This window comes from Mesoplodon mirus (genome assembly GCF_964341445.2).
Source record: "Mesoplodon mirus genome assembly, chromosome: 3".
Classification (NCBI taxonomy): domain Eukaryota; kingdom Metazoa; phylum Chordata; class Mammalia; order Artiodactyla; family Ziphiidae; genus Mesoplodon; species Mesoplodon mirus.
Window position 1 is genome coordinate 97,556,453 of NC_138978.1, and position 19,699 is coordinate 97,576,151.

Sequence of the window (19,699 nt, forward strand, 5' to 3'; positions counted from 1 at the left end):
ATAATTTTGAGCCACACAGTCAAAGGTAGTCTGTGTTGTGGTTTCCTTAAGAAATGTGGATAAAATTAATCAATGTTAGGAACCAAGAATTGATTCCAAGGAAACATGCTAATCCATGGTGATTTCTTATTAGACTACCATCCCACTGCAACAGTCAGATACAAAATTTTGTTAACAGTGGCAGAATAAATAAACAAAACCGCCAGGATTCTTAAACCATAGTTGAGCTGCCAGTTTCCCTGCTGTCCACCTCTGTTATACACATAAGTTGTTCAGAGAATGTATTTAATGTTATATTCCCTATAATTTAAGTTACATTTTTTTCCATTTCCATTTTCCTACTTGAGAGAAGAGAATGCATTTGACATAGTTCTACACCAATTACAGCCTTACAGTTCCAACAGCGGGAAATATTTCATCCCTTAATTCTGGATAGAATAATATATTATCTGCACAGTTTATTGTAATGTATCTCCTTTAGAGAGTGGAAAGGTGAAAGGGTATGGTGGAATATATCTGTAACAAAGACTTATGTGAAAGGGTTAAGGCTGACAACCTTGTAGAGGTATCCAAAAGACAGTGAGGTCTTTTCCATCAGCTTATCCCTAAAGTGCTGTTATTGAAAATAAGGAAAATCAAGTAACATCCATGTCCTCAAGTATATTTATTTAAATGTTTAGATACAAACATAGGTCTATTTATGTATTTCAAATATATTTTTAAAAGATTAAATGGAATTAATTTCACCATTGTCCTTAACCTGGTAATTGACTTGTTAATAATAAAGTATCTTTCTGTGAAATGATGAAGTGCTTGAGACAGAAAATTTGAATCAGAAGACTGGGGTCACTTACAGTCTCTCCACGTTGCCCAGGGTGTCCTGGCAGGCCATCCTTTCCAGGTGGTCCCTGAAATCACAAATATTAAACATCGAATGTCATAAATATTTCTTGAATTATTTGCAATCTAAATACATGTTAGGCAATTTTCTTATATCTTCATTAGATATCTTATTTTGATGTTCTATTGACTTCATATATGGTAGAATGTGTATATCTTTTTTTGTGTGTGTGGTACGCGGGCCCCTCACTGTTGTGGCCCCTCAGTTGTGGAGCACAGGCTCCGGACGCGCAGGCTCAGTGGCCACGGCTCACTGGCCCAGCCGCTCCATGGCATGTGGGATCTTCCCGGACCGGGGCACGAACCCGCGTCCCCTGCATCGGCAGGCGGACTCCCAACCACTGCGCCACCAGGGAAGCCCCTGTATATATCTTTTTAGCATATCTATAGCTATAAGTGAGACCAGGAGAAAATTGTACAACTGTAATCTGAATATTTTACATTTAAATTTCATTAGCATCTTTCTTCTCAAAAAGCATATTCATATTGGTTTGTATTTTTATTTTTGTAAAAATGTTAGTTCCTCAGTACTTGACAAATGAATATTTTTCCCTCTTTTTGGTGATGTGTTCCTAATACAATTTCTTGTGCACTGAGAGTTGGATACCAGAGATAGATAGTGTCCTCTAGTGGTGGCCTGAGCTTCTAACTGACAAGAATGTGAAAGAAATACAAACTTATAAACAATGGCATTTTACTTCCCAGTTGCTTCAAGTAAAGGAAACAAGGTGCAAGGCTCAATTTTAGAAGTCATCAGGACAAATTTTTCCCAGCAGCTTTTCTTAAATACCCTCTTGGAAGCATAATGTTTATTAAACACTGGAGAGCACATCTACTATGTTATCACTTTGAGTAAAGGATGCTGTCTTTGTCATGACTGAAAAAATAAATGAAGCCATTAACTAAGTACTTAAAGTAAACAACTCTGTGAGGTTCTTATGTTTTAGGTACTTAGTAGAAATAGATTGCTTCTTTAGACTGCATTATGGATTATTCATCCTACTCAGAAACTATTAAGCACCAAGTTCAATTTTCAAAACATGTATAATAAGTATAGGCAGAGATATTTTTAGGTGAGAATGTCTGGATAAACGAAGAGAAATGATCACTGTAATAACATTTTTAACGATAACAGGTATACCTCTCACAGTATGTTAATTATTTGAATAAACCTACTTATTTATTTAAAAATACATTATTTACATAAAGCTATTTTCAAATGTCGATTCTTTATAAATTGAGTTTGAAAAAAAGTATTTCAAAATAGATCATTTTCACAGATAGCTTTTTTCCCACTGGAATAAGACGTTTTCTAGCTTGGTTATAACATTTCAGTGGAAAGCCTTGCCGACAGTGACTAGTACCAGTTCTGCTTCCTGATTGCATCTTTATTGACACGCTGGTTAAATTGCCAGCTCTAATTAAAGCCTGTTATGATATTTCACAAGATCATAGCTTCCTCAGTGATTTGTTCATATTTTCCAGGATCATCTCAATGATTCTATTCCAATCCACCCAAAGGACCAAAGCTGGAATGTTTTTAACCAAGTCCCCAAAATGTTCTTGGATATCATCTAGCCATCTCTTCTTTCAAAAACATACATTACATACCTATGTATTAGACATTAGATGTATTGATCTCAGTTTAGAGGTGAGACATAAATAAGTAGTTGATTGCTAGTGGACCTCATCTAGGTTCAGTATTTCAAAATAGTAAATAAAAACAAATCCTGTGCTCTATCACTATTTTGATACATATGGGAATAAACATGCCATTAATTGAGGGCAGTAGTAAAAGTTTTAACTAAAATTATAGAGGGCGACAGCTAAAGGGTAATAAACATGAGTCAGGTGTTTTTTTTTCCACCACGCTAAAGTGCATCCCAAATGATGAGTTTTGCAATCAGTATAAGCCAGTTACATGTTTTTTAGCAAATCCGTAAATATAAAAGTTAAATATCTTGTTATGTTTGCTGGTGTGAAAAGTACAGATTACACTTTTATTGCAAAATATTATAACTCTTTAAAACAGTGATCTTACGTCTAGAAAATGTCACATGGGATGAATGCAACATGATGTTTAATGGCTTTCCTAGATATCCTATGGGAGCAGTGTAAGTAGACTATATAAAGAATTCATACCATCATCATTTTTCTTAAGTATTTATTCCTAATATTAAGTGATTGATCCTAAGTATTTTTTTTTTTTTTGAGGTACGCAGGCCTCTCACTGTTGTGGCCTCTCCTGCTGGCGAGCACAGGCTCCGGACGCGCAGGCTCAGCGGCCATGGCTCAGGGGCCCAGCCGCGCCGTGGCATGTGGGATCTTCCCGGACTGGGGCACGAACCCGTGTCCCCTGCATCGGCAGGCGGACTCTCAACCACTGCGCCACCAGGGAAGCCCAATCTTAAGTAATTTTAATGGCCTCACACTATTATCCAATAAAATAAGCATATTAATTACCAAATAATTTCATGGCATTAATTTAAATATAATAATTTTATTGATCAAAGTAAACTGCCCCTTTAATATTGTTGGTGAAGAGTAGTGACAACAAATTCATCTAAATGGGGGGAGGGTACATATACAGCAAAGCAATCTGTGAAATGACACATAAATAAATGTTAAGATGTTTTTCACTTCACACTGGCACTGAGTTTTGACTTTTCTCTAAATAGAATGTATCTTACAGTAGGCAGGTTATAAATCCTAATCACCTAAATTAATTTTTTTAATTAGAATAACTATATGCTGACACTGGCATGAGATTAACAGACTCTAAACATGAACATTCTAAGTGCTTAATCCATACTCCACATGTCTGCGTGAATATATATATATTTTCATTTATTTTTCATGTATATATCTAACATATATATATATTTCCTGATTACAATGAAAATGAATCAATTAATTTGAAGGAAGAGGAGCTTGGTTCTATCCCTTTACCTGAATCCCTCCTTCTAAATATCAAAGAAATGAAGACAGTTCTTTCCTATATGTTATAAAACTACATAGCAGAGAAATAATAGGTACTCTTATTTCATGCACTAATGTTTAATTTGTCAGAGAAATAGAGTATAAAACTCATTTTGTTTAGCAGTGAAAGCAATGTTCCTTAACAGTGTCATGTCTTTCCAAGCAGACTACATGTTTCTCAAGCGTAGGCATTTATTATACTTCTAATACTCCTTAGAGACAAAATGCATGCATGATCAATGGCTCAAAACTTGTTGAAAGATACGTGACAGAATGGACTGAAAAAGTTTGAGGAAAAAATGGCTTTCTTGACAATAAAATTATATTACATGAGGGAAACTTCTTAACAATTTGTACAAATACAAATGGTATGATAATGTTGAAGTTACACATATCACTGGATTTTATGTTGCTAAACAATGATCTATGCACATGACTTCAAAATACTTATGAAAGAATCTTATGTGCAAAATCATTTTTGCAACAGTATTTTCACTCCTCTGTATGTTCAACTTTGCATGACTTAATATTACATTTGGAACAAAACTGAAATAGTGAGTAAACAATATTATATGCAGACAGTATCTATATTATCCTTTGTTTAATATTAGCTATTTGTATTAATCCTTTCATAACACGATAATATAGATAACAAGTTTTCTTGATATGTTTGCTGTAATAGAGCAAGACTGTTAGTGATAAAAATAATATTTTAAACACAGTGTCTAAAATTATTTTAAAAAGTAAGGGAGTTTCAGCATTTAAGTCAGTATTTCACACAATAAATAATTCATTTTTCAAATATGTGGCTAAAGTCACATTTGAAAGTAATCAGAGAAAGAGGGGGTTATTCTAACTCAATATAAAAATATTGGAGAACAAGAGTTCCCTGGTGGCACAGTGGTTAAGAATCCGCCTGCCAATGCAGGGGACACGGGTTCTATCCTGGTCCAGGAAGATCCTACATGCCGTGGAGCAACTAAGCCCATGCGCCACAACTACTGAGCCTACACTCTAGTGCCCATGAGCCACAACTATTGAAACCCTCACACCTAGAGTCCATGCTCTGCAACAAGAGAAGCCACCGCAGTCAGAAGCCCGTGCACCGCAATGAAAAGTAGCCCCTGCTGGCCACAACTAGAGAAAGCCTGCACACAGCAACGAAGACCCAACGGAGAAAAAAATTTAATTAATTAATTAATTTAAAAAATTGGAGAATATATTTATTTACTTATAAATGATTTTCAACATGTTTAAAAATATAATCATTTGTAACATTTATTTAAATTTCTAACATCTTAATTTATAATTTTCTGAATCGTTCATTTATGCAAGATTGTTACTGGACTATATTTGACTAACTATAATTATTTATTTTATATATAATTATTAGAAATGAGAACATTGGGAAGTACAATTTTTGAAATATTGGCATATATAAAAATCCTCACATAACTTCCTCTCACAAGGTGCATGTTGTTTTGCCAAAAAGATTCAGTTCAACAGATGTAGAAAACAAACTTATGGTTACCAGGGGAGAAGGAGGGAGGAGAATTAAACTGGAAGAGTGGCATTGACATATACACACTACTATACATAAAATAGATAACTAATAAGCACTTACTATATAGCACAGGGAGCTCTACTCAATACTCTGTAATGGTCTATATGGGAAAATAATCTAAAAAAGATTGGATATATGTATATGTATAACTGATTCACTTTGCTGTACACCTGAAACTAACACAACATTGTAAATCAACTATTCTCTAATAAAAATTAAAAAAAATGATTCAGTTCAAATATCAGTTTAAAATATTCAGCCAAAAATCTATATCAATGTGCTGCTAAGTGAAAATAACCAGAATGTGAGTAAAACTGCCAATAGGAATTAGTTATTGGTATTATTACATTGAGAAAACATTTGGTTCTCAAATCACTGACTGCAAATTTTAACTATACTTAGTTTCCTACAGCGTAGATAATATTCAAACTATGTTGGTCTTATTCTCAGCCAAAACTTCTTCGAACTTTGTTATTCGAAGTACGGCCCATTGACCACTGGAATTGGCATCATCTAGACATTTGCCAGTAACGTCAAGTCACAAGACCCATCCCAGACCTACTGAATTAAAATCTACATTTTTAACAAAATACCAACATGATTTATATGCACATTAAAGTTTGAATAGCATTGTCTACTCTGGACTAGAACAGTGGTTCACAAGCATCAGCATGCATCAGAACTATGTAGAGAGTTCGTTAAGACACAGACTGGGCCCCTCTCATAGAGTTCTGATTAGGTGAGTGAGGTGGAGACAAGACGTTGCATTTCTAACAAATTACAAGTGCTGCTGATCTTCTGGCCCAGGGACCACACTGTGATAACAATTTCCTTTGACAGGTGGGTGCTATGGTTTGAAAATCTGTGTCCCCTTGAAATTCAGATGTTGAAATCCTAACCCTCGAAGGTGATGCTATTAGTAGATGGGACTTTTAGGCAGTGCTTATGTCACCTTCATGGAACCTTCATGAATGGAACTAGTGAGTTATAAAAGAAGTTCTAGAGAGTAGACAATGAAAAGTCTGCTACCCGAAAGAGGGTCTTCACCTCACTATGCTGGGATGATGATCTTGGACTTCCAGCCTTCAGAACTCTAACAAATAGATTCTACTGTTTATACACTACACAATCTGTGTTTTTTTTTTTTTGTTATAGCAGCTGGTATGGACTAAGACAGTAAGTTGATTCTAACTCATAAATAAACTGAATAGGTTGCCAAAAAAAAAGAGAGAGGATAAAAAGCATCTGAGCACTGAGCATGTCTTATATTCCCATGAATATTTGTGTGAAAGTAAAAGATTTCAATTAACTTTGTGAAAATATTTGATGAAGATATTCTACAGACTCTGGTTCTAAACAAATTTTATAAAAAGGAAATGATTCATGAAGGGTTATCATTACATTTTCTAAGAAAAATACATTATAGAGGCAAAAATAGTAAATACAAATAAATAGATCTTAATGTGATATAAATAATGTCAGAATGTTGGAGGATGTTTAGGTAGTGACATTTTGAAGGATACATTGGATAATGGAAGCTAAAAAAGAAATTGATACACAAAATATTTAAGATTCAGTAATGATTTTTAATGCTGTCAATAATATTCATTGCAGTAGAAGAGTAGTTGAGAGAATAATATTCATGTTCTAGTTTTGATATACTTTGAAGGAATATTTAATAAGATATATTTAAATTAGATTCAGAAACATTTGATAAACTTCACAAGCTGAAAATACATACTCTGGCATTATTAAGAACAATTTTGTTTTTATAGGAATTTTTATCCATATTTGTATCCAGATATTATTTAATATAAAAGGTATGACTTTCAAAATTTGACAGCACTGTCAAATGAAGAAAGAGAAAGAAAAACCATGACACTTACAGGAGGGCCTTTTGGTCCAGGGAATCCAACTGGACCTTGAGGTCCTTGAGGACCCTGAAGAGAAAAAGCAGTGGGGAAATTTAAGAATATACCTTATAAGGCATATCTTTACACGTTGCAGTTTATTTCTACAGATAAAGAACAATATAAAATACAGCTTCTTTACCATAATGGCAGAACTATTGCATTACAACAAGATAGTCTACGGTAATTTAAAAGCAAAATGGATGATCTTCCACACGATTCACTACTCAAAACTGCACATCACATCAATGGTCTTAGCTGAAGAACACTGTAAATATTTAGAATTCATATTAAAAGTGAATAGAACATGGATGTATCAGGAACCCTGTAGATAATCTACTTTCAACACTGGCTACAAACATCCATAAATGGAGGATATTTCAAGTCCATAGCCCCCAAAAAGAAAAATTATTTTTAAAATTGATTCTATAAATGTTCTGACTCTACAGTCATACAAAATTAAAAGAAAAAAATAAGTGACTATCTCAAAAAGACCATAGAGGATACTTTTAACTAATCTCTATATTTAAAACGTATTTATTTCTGAAGATGTCACTATCTCATTTTACTCATGTATAAACTTCTTTTGTAGATAAGATGAAAAGAACATTATTATATAATTATTCTCATTAACATTAAATCCAAATATACATTTATAATATTGCTTTTGATTTGATGCTTAATTAACTATTATTCAACAGTTAGATTTACATATCTTTAAAAGGCATAAAGTAGACCCTATTACAAGGACTACACTGGTTGCAGCAAAAGGATGGTGAAAGATAATCCTTTATATGACCAGAACATGATAATTATATTCCTAAAAGGAATATATATAAAATGGAACATAATATAAATAAAATTTCTTAAGTAATAAAATTAGGTTAGGATTTATTTATACTTAAATAAAAAATAAAGTTTACTAAAGTTGATCTTTAATATAATTTACTCTCTTCAATTTATCAATTTAGCCTTCCCACAGGAAATTTCATTACCATTCTCAAGCCAATGCTAGTTCAGAAATCAGAACAAATTATTGCTGTTACCAACATCTTATCTTAAACTCAAAAAGAAACTTCAAAGTTAGATATGTCATTAAAATAAAAGATATCTCATGTAATTACCAAAAACACTGGGAAAATATTTGGAACTTAGAAATTCTGGTACTCTCATTAAAATATAAAACTATCATTCTTAAATATCTATCATAATAGCAATTAAAATATAAAACTATCATTCTTAAATATCTATCATAATAGCAAGAAAATTATAAACCAAAAACCATTTTAAATTAAAAAATTTAAATATAGTATTCCTTTAGGTTATATAGTAAGCTCTACTATCTTAATTTCATAAATTGTCATTTCTTTACTTTTAGTTTTTTGCTCCTTTTCAAAATAAAATTTTATTTTGAATTTAAATTTCTTTAAGAAAAATTTCAAAAATCACTTCTCCAGAGAAAATAAAGAAGAAAAAGTGGGTCTTTCTACATACAATTACACAAAAACACGTTGACACATTCTCTTTGTATTAATCAAAATAGTTTCCAGGTGAGGTAGAAATTACATAAGTACTCAGTGTGTAAAGATAATGTTGGAACCCAATTAGTGTTGTCAGATAAAATACCAAATGTTTAATGAAATTTAAATTTTAGATAAATAATGAATAATTTTAATGTCCCAAATATTGCAAGGAACATATTATGCCACAAATTATTCATTGTTTACTTAAAATTCAGTTTATTTGGGTGTCTTAGTTGTTTTGTTTTTATTTTGTTTTGTTTTGTTTTTGCTAAATCTAATCATCTTAGACCCAAGTAAAAGCTGTATTAACAAAGTCTTTAATAGCAGGCATCCATGCTCTGCAAATCATGAGTATGAGGGATCATATTTACCTTGTAGAATATCCTAGTGGGTGTTTATATATATAATATATATTATTTTTACATATAATACTATATATATATATATATATATATATATATATACACACACACACACACACACACACACACATAAATATATTTTTAAAGAAGATCATTGAAATGGGCAAAATGTTATTTTTCATTTCTAATCCAATGGTACTACAAAATTCTCTCCCTAAACCTCTCAAGTCATATAATTTGAAGAAAACATTTTTGTGATATTACTTTCATTGTTCTTCAACTGTGTGCCTAAGACATAACAAATAGTTCATGATACTTAAAATTCTTTAAAGAAAATGAGGATATATTAGATAGAAAATGTCTGATCAACTACACAGAACACAAGAAATATATTCTGTATACTTAAAACATGTATAAAAGTTTCTTGAAAATGGTTTCAAGCTTACTTAAAAAATTTATTTTGAAATGAACCTTACTTTGATCCTCAGAAAATACTTTTCTTAATCTGAAAGTGTCTTTACAATTACAAGTGATCATGTTCTTGGGTTACACTGTTGTGTCCCAAAATAAAATCATAAAGATTTATAGTTGATCATGAAATTTTGGAATGTATAAACAAAATATGTAAAAGAGAATAGTTTGTGCTTTACAGACAAAACTCTTAGTTATGCTACAATTTGTTAAATGGTTCTAATCCATTTAATGATTTAGCCATTTTAATTAATTTAGCTTGTATATTCTTATTAAAGACATAAAATATGTTTTTGACATAAAATATTTCAAATGTATTGTTTTATTTATGAAGTCAAAATGTACAGGATGAACTTAATTTTGGAATAGCTCATCAAGAGTGAGAAACATTTAATAGAAAGTTAAGTTAATTAAATTTGAACCAAAGATTTGAAAAAACTGGAATTAAATGTTTATTCTTGAGTCCAATCTAGTGATTTTTCTGTCACAAGTAGAAAGTTTATTTTTTAAAAAATTACTTATTCTCAGTTTTAAGTTATACATCAGAGGGTATTTTTGTGTTACTTTTTGTGAAACATCTATTATAAATTTCAATAATATAAAAATGTATAGTATTAAAATTATAGAATATTAAGTCATGATCTAATTGGTCAGTAATACAGAATATTTAAAATTCTTTCAAGATGATAGCTTTTAAAAAATCTGGCTACAAAAAATGCTATATTTTGCCAAAAAACAACAACAACAAAAATAAAGGGCATGCTTACTTATGTGTATTTAGCTTTATTTTATACCAATTGAAAATCAAATTACTAAAAAGTTTTCCTATTTACTGGAATAGATGTTTTATCTTGATTTGAATGCATATTGATTGTGACTTAATGGCTACTGGTAGCTTGCATTTTACCAGCATAAAGCTGCTGCCAGCTCCAGGAGCAAAGTGAGTATCAGTATGGAAATCAAGAGGAGTGGAGGAGAAGGCATAGGTGTTACATGTGTATTTAAAAGAAAACAATTATTTTTTTATAAAAGTTGATATCCTAGGCCAATTAGACATATAATTTCTCTCATTTCTATAACAAAATTAATAGCACATAATTGATTAAGCTTTTTTTAGGAAAGTAAATTAAAGAATAGTAATTTTTTAAACTCTGACTAAATTTTGTGGATGACTGTGTAGATGTATTTGCAGAAACATGTAATTGTAACTTTTCCCAGAAATTTAAACATTTGCAACATACTAATATTTACTTTATATGATATGACATGACTGTATCGTACTTACTCTTTCACCAGGAGGGCCAGGAGGACCATCACCGCCTGAAGTGCCCTGGCAACAACAACACAAAAACCGGAAAAAATCAGTTTAGATTCCTTCTGTTAACATCCATCCTCTGGAAGAGGAACTTACAGGAAAGCCCAAATGGAACAAGTGCTGAGGATACCTTTGGACCAGGTTTCCCAGTGGGACCTCTCGCACCTCTTGAACCTCGAGGACCCTGTACATAAGAGCAAAGATGAAATTGATCTAGTTCCAAGCAGATCTAAAGGCACGGGATCAGTTTTTATTTCTGAAGAAAATAGGAGAGTTAGATGAAAAATGAAAATCATTATTTTAAAATCAAGGTACTTACCGTTGGACCACGTTGACCCCGAGGGCCTGGTTTGCCAGCTACACCCTGCCAAACACAGTTCAAACAGTTTCAATACACAGTATATCACAATAAATTGTGAGTCTGGTGCTGAGAGATAGGTACTCATGTAAGAACATTTATATTAGATAGTCCAGAACAATATACTTGTATATCATACCCGGGCACCTTTCTCTCCATTGGCACCTGGAAACCCAGGAAATCCAGTGGAACCCTACAAAAATAAAAATAATAAACAATGAGTACAGTTACTAACATTTTTAGCCACAAGCTGAAAGTCTTTTGGAACACAATGATTCTCACAAGCTGGTAGCATTCAAATCAAAAATATAATTTAAGATACCATACAACCTCCATTCATGTATTTAAAAATGAACTTACAGTGACACCTGAAATCCTGGAAGCATTGAAAACATGAATTGATAAAACATTTTAGTTTTTAACTTTAAGGAAATTAATTAATCAAATATATCATTTCTCATATTAGTAAACAGCAATTAAAGGGTATTTCATATAAAATAAATTTTTTAAATAAATTTTTGACTTATAATTCTACATACTTGCTTCAACTCTGAAAAAAATTATTTTTCACAAGCATGAATAATCAAATATTAAAATAGGAATGAATTTTATAAAATATTTTTCCTGAATTAACATTATTGTATTCTTATCACTTTTAAGTTGAGTATTTTACACCTTTAGAACTGGGTCAAATCATAAAGACTAAAAATCTTCTTCCATCTTTTCTGTTTGATGTTTGAATGTGGTTAGATCTAACTGAGACTCTTAAGTCAGACAGTTCAACATTAGAATTTGTCTGTGGGATTCCGAAGACATAAATTCAAGACTTATGTTTGTCATGCATTCACCTAAGTAATTGGGTACATTACTATAGTATAATAATGAGTACAGTTTTTTCTTCTACAAAATGAGAGCAATCATCTGCATCTTACAGGTACTTTGAAATTTACAGGAAATCGGAATAAAGGAAAACAAGGTATAAAAATGATAACGATAGCTAACAATAAATAATGATTATTTAAAGATGTAATAAGCACTGTAAAAGCATTATGTAATTTAATCCACAAACAGCTACATTTTACAACTGGAATACGATTCCCCTATTTTACCTTGTACATATGTCCAGATTTTCATCTGCTGAGAGATTCCTTTGAACATGACTGTGATTGGTTTGCCTCGTCATTGTATCATGAAATAGAGTAGATTAGGGTTCAATGCTTGCTCCTCAACTTACCAATAACTATGAGACCCCGGGAGGGGTGGACTGGGGGAGCTTCCAAACACTATTTTCCTATTCTGACCAGTGTATGGATTAAATGCAATAATGTGTAAAATGTCTAGCAAAGAGTAGTAGACATGCAGATTTTACACACTTCCCCATGCATTGAGGGAGATGTAACAAAGCTTCTTTGACTTGAATACATCTTTGTGTTTAGTTTTGTTTGTTTGTCTGTTATTGATTTACAATGTTGTATTAGTTTCAGGTATAAAGTGAATCAGTTACACATATGTATGTCTGTATTCTTTATTCAGATTCTTTTCATTACAAGTTTTTACAATATATTGAACATAGTTCCCTGTGCTATACAGTAGGTCCTTGTTGTTTACCTATTTTACATGTAGTAGTGTGTATCTCTTAATCCCAAACTCCTGATTTATCCCTCCCTCTCCGTTTCACCTTTGGTAACCATAAGTTTGCTTCCTATGCCTGTGAGTCTATTTCAGTTTACAGTCATTTGGATTGAACTAACCTAAAGTAATCTTTCTCCAAGTGATAAATGCCTCCTCTGTACCAGAATAATCTGGAGTGACTGCCAAAAGTGCGGACTATCAAATCCCACTGCAGACATACTGAGACAGACTCTCTGGCATTGCATTCCTGGACCCTGAAACTGCCTCAGGTGATACATACAGAATGGACGTTATAATTTATATTTCCTCCACAAGTCAGGAAAATTGTATATGAAGCCTTATGGGATTTGATGGACAAAATTTAGTATGAGCTGCTAAACTTCATTTTAGGACCTGTTTAGCAATATATTCTAATTCATGCTTATAGAGACCACTATGTGATCAACCTGAGGACAATTGTTAGGACATGTAATACTCACACAATGGGGGAAAATGTCTGCAAATGACATTTTTTGAAGGGCTTTCAAAGCCTTTTCTCTTTCTCTAGAGAGAATCACATAGTTATACCTGGTAGAATATTACTACATGACTACTCTAGGAATTTGACAAGTAAGTATAATCCAATATGAAAGTAATTCACTTCTATCAAATTCAATTTGAGGACAAATATTCATCTATCCTGAGTAGAACACAAACACATTTATAGAGACTCCATTCAAATAAATTGCTCTTATGCATCAATTTCATGTTTAATAGATTTATTTTCTTACATGGTTTCTGCTCTTAGAAATTTATGGGAAATAGACAAAAATGTCCAATCCACCAACTAAACAGTTTGTAATATATGGGCATATTCTTCTTCTTTTCTCACATAAAAATTAACACCAAAATATACAGTTTCCATGAAAAGACATTATCTGCTTTTAAATGGAAAAAATAAACAGCCAACAAAAGGCCAAAAAGTCAAAGGTTAATAGCGAAATTGGCTCGCTCAGTGAACTGAAAATTTCAAAATTATTTTAAATTGTTTTAAATATAAATGAATCCGACCTTAAAATAGATTTTACTTTTTGAAATAGCTATCATTTTATAGTGCATATGGCAGTGCATCTTTTAAATACTCAGTATGGTTTATATTACTGGTAAAATTTTGGATAAATTATATTGCCTAATTATAGTCCTTAAATTGCTTGAAAGGGATTAGCAGACGAATTTCACTTTTAGTACAATAAAGACTTAAATCTATTCAAAATTCATTGGCTTCCACATAGGAAAACATATGAAACTATCTTTGATCTTTGATGTATCCATCATTTTTTTGTTTTAGAACTGAGAAACATAAATGTTTTTGACCATAGAAAAAAGTTATGAAGAAAAGTAATAGAAAAAAATAAAGACCAAAAATTCAGACATTTAGGTGAAAGGGTAAAAATAAAATGATTGATTCCTCTAGGAAGAAATATTTCGAGGAGGAAGATGGCGGAAGAGTAAGACACGGAGATCACCTTCCTCCCCAAAGATACATCAGAAATTCATCTACACGTGGAACAACTCCTACAGAACACCTACTGAACGCTGACAGAAGACCTCAGACCCCCCAAAAGGCAAGAAACTCCCCACATACCTGGGTAGGACAAAAGAAAAAAGAATAAACAGAGACAAAAGGATAGGGACGGGACCTGCACCAGTGGGAGGGAGCCGTGAAGGAGGAAAGGTTTCCACACACTACAAGCCCCTTCGTGGGCGGAGACTGCAGGTGGCAGAGGGGAAAAGCTTCGGAGTAGCAGAGGAGAGCACAGCAACAGGGGTGTGGAGGGCAAAGCGGAGAGATTCCGGCACAGAGGATCGGTGCCCTCAGGCACACATCAGCCCGAGAGGCTTCTCTGCTCGGCCGCCGGGGCGGGCAGGGCTGGGAGCTGAGGCTCGGGTATCGGCTTTCAGTCGGAGCGCAGGGAGAGGACTGGGGCTGGCGGCAGGAAGAGAGCCTGAAGGGGTTAGTGCACCACGGCTAGCCCGGAGGGAGTCCGGGGAAAAAGTCTGGAGCTGCCGAAGAGGCAAGAGACTTTTTCTTCCCTTTTGTTTCCTGGTGCGCGAGGAGAGGGCATTAAGAGGGCTGCTTGGGCAAGCGCCCGAGACGGGCGCGAGCCGCGGCTAAAGGCGCGGACCCCGGAGACGGGCGTGGGACGCTGGGGCTGCTGCTGCCGCCGCCGCGGGGCCTGGGTGCGAGCGCGGGTCACTGTCCGCCCCGCCTTCCGGGGGGCCTGTGCACCCCGCCACTGCCGGGGTCCTGGGACCCGGGGACGGCTTTCCCGGGAAAGCGCAAGGAGCGCCACGGGCTGCTGCAACATCACGCCGGCCTCTGCCGCTGCAGGCCCGCCCCACACTGCGCGCCCCTCCCTCCCCTCTGCCTGAGGGAGCCAAAGCCCCCGAATCAGCGGCTCCTTTAAAACCGCCCTGTCCGAGCGAAGAACGGACACCCTCCGGCGACCTACGCGCAGAGGCGGGGCCAGGTCCAAGGCTGAGACCCGGGAGCTGTGAGAGCAGAGAAGAGACAGGGAAATCTCTCTGTGCAGCCTCGGAGGCAGCGGATTAAGGCTCCATGGTCCATTTGATGTGCCCTGCGTCTGTGGAGTGCATGAATGGACAGCGAATCATCCCAAATTGAGGAAGTGGACTTTGAGAACAAGATTTAAGACTTTCCCCCCTTTTCCTCTTTTTACAACGAACTATCCCAAATTAAGGAGGTGGACTTAGAGAGCAAGATTTCAGACTTCTCGCCCTTTTCCTCTTTTTACAACGAATTATCCCAAATTGAGGAGGTGGACTTGGAGAGCAAGATTTTTGATTTTTCCCCCTGCTCTCTTTTTGTGAATGTGTATGTGTATTCTTCTGTGTAAGATTCTCTCTGTATAGCTTTGCTTCCACCATATGTCCCAGGGTTCTATCTGTCCGGTTTCTTTTCAATAATTATTTTTTAATTTTAATAACGCTACTATATTTCATACTTTATTCTATTTTACTTTACCTGCTCTTTCTTTTTTTCCTACCTTCCCTTCCTCCCTCCCTCCCTCCGCCCCTCCTTTCCTTCTTTCTCTCTTTCTTTCCTTCATCCCTCTCTCCTTTCTTTCTTTCTTTGCATCCTTCCTCCCTCCCTCCCTCTTTTCTTTCTTTCTTTCTTCCTTCCTTCCTTTCTTTCCTTCTTCCTTTCTTTCTCTCTCTCTTTCTTTCTTCTACTAATTCTTTCTTTCTACTTTTTCTCCCTTTTATTCTGAGCCGGGTAGATGAAAGGCTTTTGGTGCTGCAGCCAGGAGTCAGTGCTGTGCCTCTGAAGTGGGAGAGCCAACTTCAGGACACGGGTCCACAAGAGACCTCCCAGCTCCACATAATATCAAGTGGCGAAAATCTCCCAGAGATCTCCATCTCAACACCAGCACCCAGCTTCAGTCAACAACCAGCAAGCTACAGTGCTGGTCACCCTATGCCAAGCAACTAGCAAGGCAGGAACACAACCCCACCCATTAGCAGAGAGGCTGCCTAAAAACATAATAAGGCCACAGGCACCCCAAAACACACCACCAGATGTGGACCTGCCCACCAGAAAGACAAGATCCAGCCTCAAGCACCAGAACACAGGCACTAGTCCCCCCCACCAGGAAGCCTACACAACCTACTGAAACAACCTTAGCCACTGGGGACAGACACCAAAAACAACGGGAACTACGAACCGGCAGCCTGCAAAAAGGAGACCCCAAACACAGTAAGATAAGCAAAATGAGAAGACTGAAAAACACACAGCAGGTGAAGGAGCAAGATAAAAATCTACCAGACCTAACAAATGAAGAGGTAATAGGCAGTCTACCTGAAAAAGAATTCAGAATAATGATAGTAAAGATGATCCAAGATTCTATTTCCAAGATCCAAAATCTTGGAAAGAGAATAGACAAAATGCAAGAAACAGTTAACAAGGACCTAGAAGAACTAAAGATGAATCAAGCATCGATTAAAAACACAATAAATGAAATGAAAAATACTCTAGATGGGATCAATAGCAGAATAACTGAGGCAGAAGAACGGATAAGTGAGGTGGAAGATAAAATAGTGGAAATAACTGCTGCAGAGCAAAATAAAGAAAAAAGAATGAAAAGAACAGAGGACAGTCTCAGAGACCTCTGGGACAACATTAAATGCACCAACATTCGAATTATAGGGGTTCCAGAAGAAGAAGAGAAAAAGAAAGGGACTGAGAAAATATTTGAAGAGATTATAGTTGAAAACTTCCCTAATATGGGAAAGGAAATAGTTAATCAAGTCCAGGAGGCACAGAGAGTCCCATACAGAATAAATCCAAGGAAAAATACGCCAAGACACATATTAATCAAACTGTCAAAAATTATACACAAAGAAACCATATTATAAGCAGCAAGGGGAAAAAAACAAATAACACACAAGGGAATCCCCATCAGGTTAACAGCTGATCTCTCAGCAGAAACTCTACAAGCCAAAAGGGAGTGGCAGGACATAATTAAAGTGATGAAGGAGAGAAAACTGCAACCAAGATTACTCTACCCAGCAAGGATCTCATTCAGATTTGATGGAGAAATTAAAACCTTTACAGACAAGCAAAAGCTGAGAGAGTTCAGCACCACCAAACCAGCTTTACAGCAAATGCTAAAGGAACTTCTCTAGGCAAGAAACACAACAGAAGGAATATACCTACTATAACGAACCCAAAGCAATTAAGTAAATGAGAATAGGAACATACATATCAATAATTACCTTAAATGTAAATGGATTAAATGCTCCCACCAAAAGACATAGACTGGCTGAATGGATACAAAAACAAGACCCATATATATGCTGTCTACAAGAGACCCACTTCAGACCTAGAGACACATACAGATTGAAAGTAAGGGGATGGAAAAAGATATTCCATGCAAATGGAAATCAAAAGAAAGCTGGAGTAGCAATTCTTATATCAGACAAAATAGACTTTAAAATAAAGACTATTAGAAGAGACAAAGAAGGACACTACATAATGATCAAGGGATCGATCCAAGAAGAAGATATAACAATTGTAAATATTTATGCACCCAACATAGGAGCACCTCAATACATAAGGCAAATACTAACAGCCATAAAAGGGTAAATCAACAGTAACACACTTATAGTAGGGGACTTTAACACCCCACTTTCACCAGTGGACAGATCATCCAAAATGAAAATAAATAAGGAAACACAAGCTTTAAATGATACATTAAACAAGATGGACTTAATTGATATTTATAGGACATTCCATCCAAAAACAGCAGATTACACTTTCTTCTCAAGTGCTCATGGAACATTCTCCAGGATAGATCATATCTTGGGTCACAAATCAAGCCTTCATAAATTTAAGAAAATTGAAATCGTATCAAGTATCTTTTCCAACCACAACGCTATGAGACTAGACATGAATTACAGGAAAAGATCTGTAAAGAATACAAACACATGGAGGCTAAACAATACACTACTCAATAACGAAGTGATCACTGAAGAAATCAAAGAGGAAATTAAAAAATACCTAGAAACAAATGACAATGGAGACACGACGACCCAAAACCTATGGGATGCAGCAAAAGCAGTTCTAAGGGGGAAGTTTATAGCAATACAATCCCACCTTAAGAAACAGGAAACATCTTGAGTAAACAACCTGATGCTGCACCTAAAGCAATTAGAGAAAGAAGAACAAAAAAACCCCAAAGTTAGCAGAAGGAAAGAAATCATAAAGATCAGATCAGAAATAAATGAAAAAGAAATGAAGGAAACGATAGCAAAGATCAATAAAAGTAAAAGCTGGTTCTTTGAGAAGATAAACAAAATTGATAAAACATTAGCCAGACTCATCAAGAAAAAAAGGGAGAAGACTCAAATCAATAGAATTAGAAATGAAAAAGGAGAAGTAACAACTGACACTGCAGAAATACAAAAGATCATGAGAGATTACTACAAGCAACTCTATGCCAATAAAATGGACAACCTGGAAGAAATGGACAAATTCTTAGAAATGCACAACCTGCCAAGACTGAATCAGGAAGAAATAGAAAATATGAATAGACCAATCACAAGCACTGAAATTGACACTGTGATTAAAAATCTTCCAACAAACAAAAGCCCAGGACCAGATGGCTTCACAGGGGAATTCTATCAAACATTTAGAGAAGAGCTAACACCCATCCTTCTCAAACTCTTCCAAACAATTTCAGAGGAAGGAACACTCCCAAACTCATTCTACAAGGCCACCATCACCTTGATACCAAAACCAGGCAAGGATCACAAAGAAAGAAAACTACAGGCCAATATCACTGATGAACATAGATGCAAAAATCCTCAACAAAATACTAGCAAACAGAATCCAACAACGCATTAAAAGGATCATATACCATGATCAAGTGGGGTTTATTCCAGGAATGCAAGGATTCTTCAATATACGCAAATCAATCAATGTGATACACCATATTAACAAGTTGAAGGAGAAAAACCATATGATCATCTCAATAGATGCAGAGAAAGCTTTCGACAAAATTCAACACCCATTTATGATAAAAACCCTGCAGAAAATAGGCATAGAGGGAACTTTCCTCAACATAATAAAGGCCATATATGACAAACCCACAGCCAACATTGTCCTCAATGGTGAAAAACTGAA

General features: G+C 35.1%; 1 protein-coding gene across 2 annotated transcripts in view; it reads right to left on the reverse strand.

The window, feature by feature from the left end:
- Nucleotides 1-19,699, reverse strand: part of COL11A1 (collagen type XI alpha 1 chain) — a 207,751-nt gene that overhangs the window by 72,963 nt on the left and 115,089 nt on the right. For both annotated transcript variants that reach the window (XM_082612439.1, XM_082612440.1), the window contains exons 32-37: nt 11,522-11,575; nt 11,344-11,388; nt 11,155-11,208; nt 10,995-11,039; nt 7,330-7,383; nt 855-908 (exon numbers count right to left, since the gene is read on the reverse strand). In XM_082612439.1, the coding sequence (XP_082468565.1) occupies nt 855-908; nt 7,330-7,383; nt 10,995-11,039; nt 11,155-11,208; nt 11,344-11,388; nt 11,522-11,575 (306 nt within the window). The remainder of the gene's footprint in view (nt 1-854; nt 909-7,329; nt 7,384-10,994; nt 11,040-11,154; nt 11,209-11,343; nt 11,389-11,521; nt 11,576-19,699) is intronic.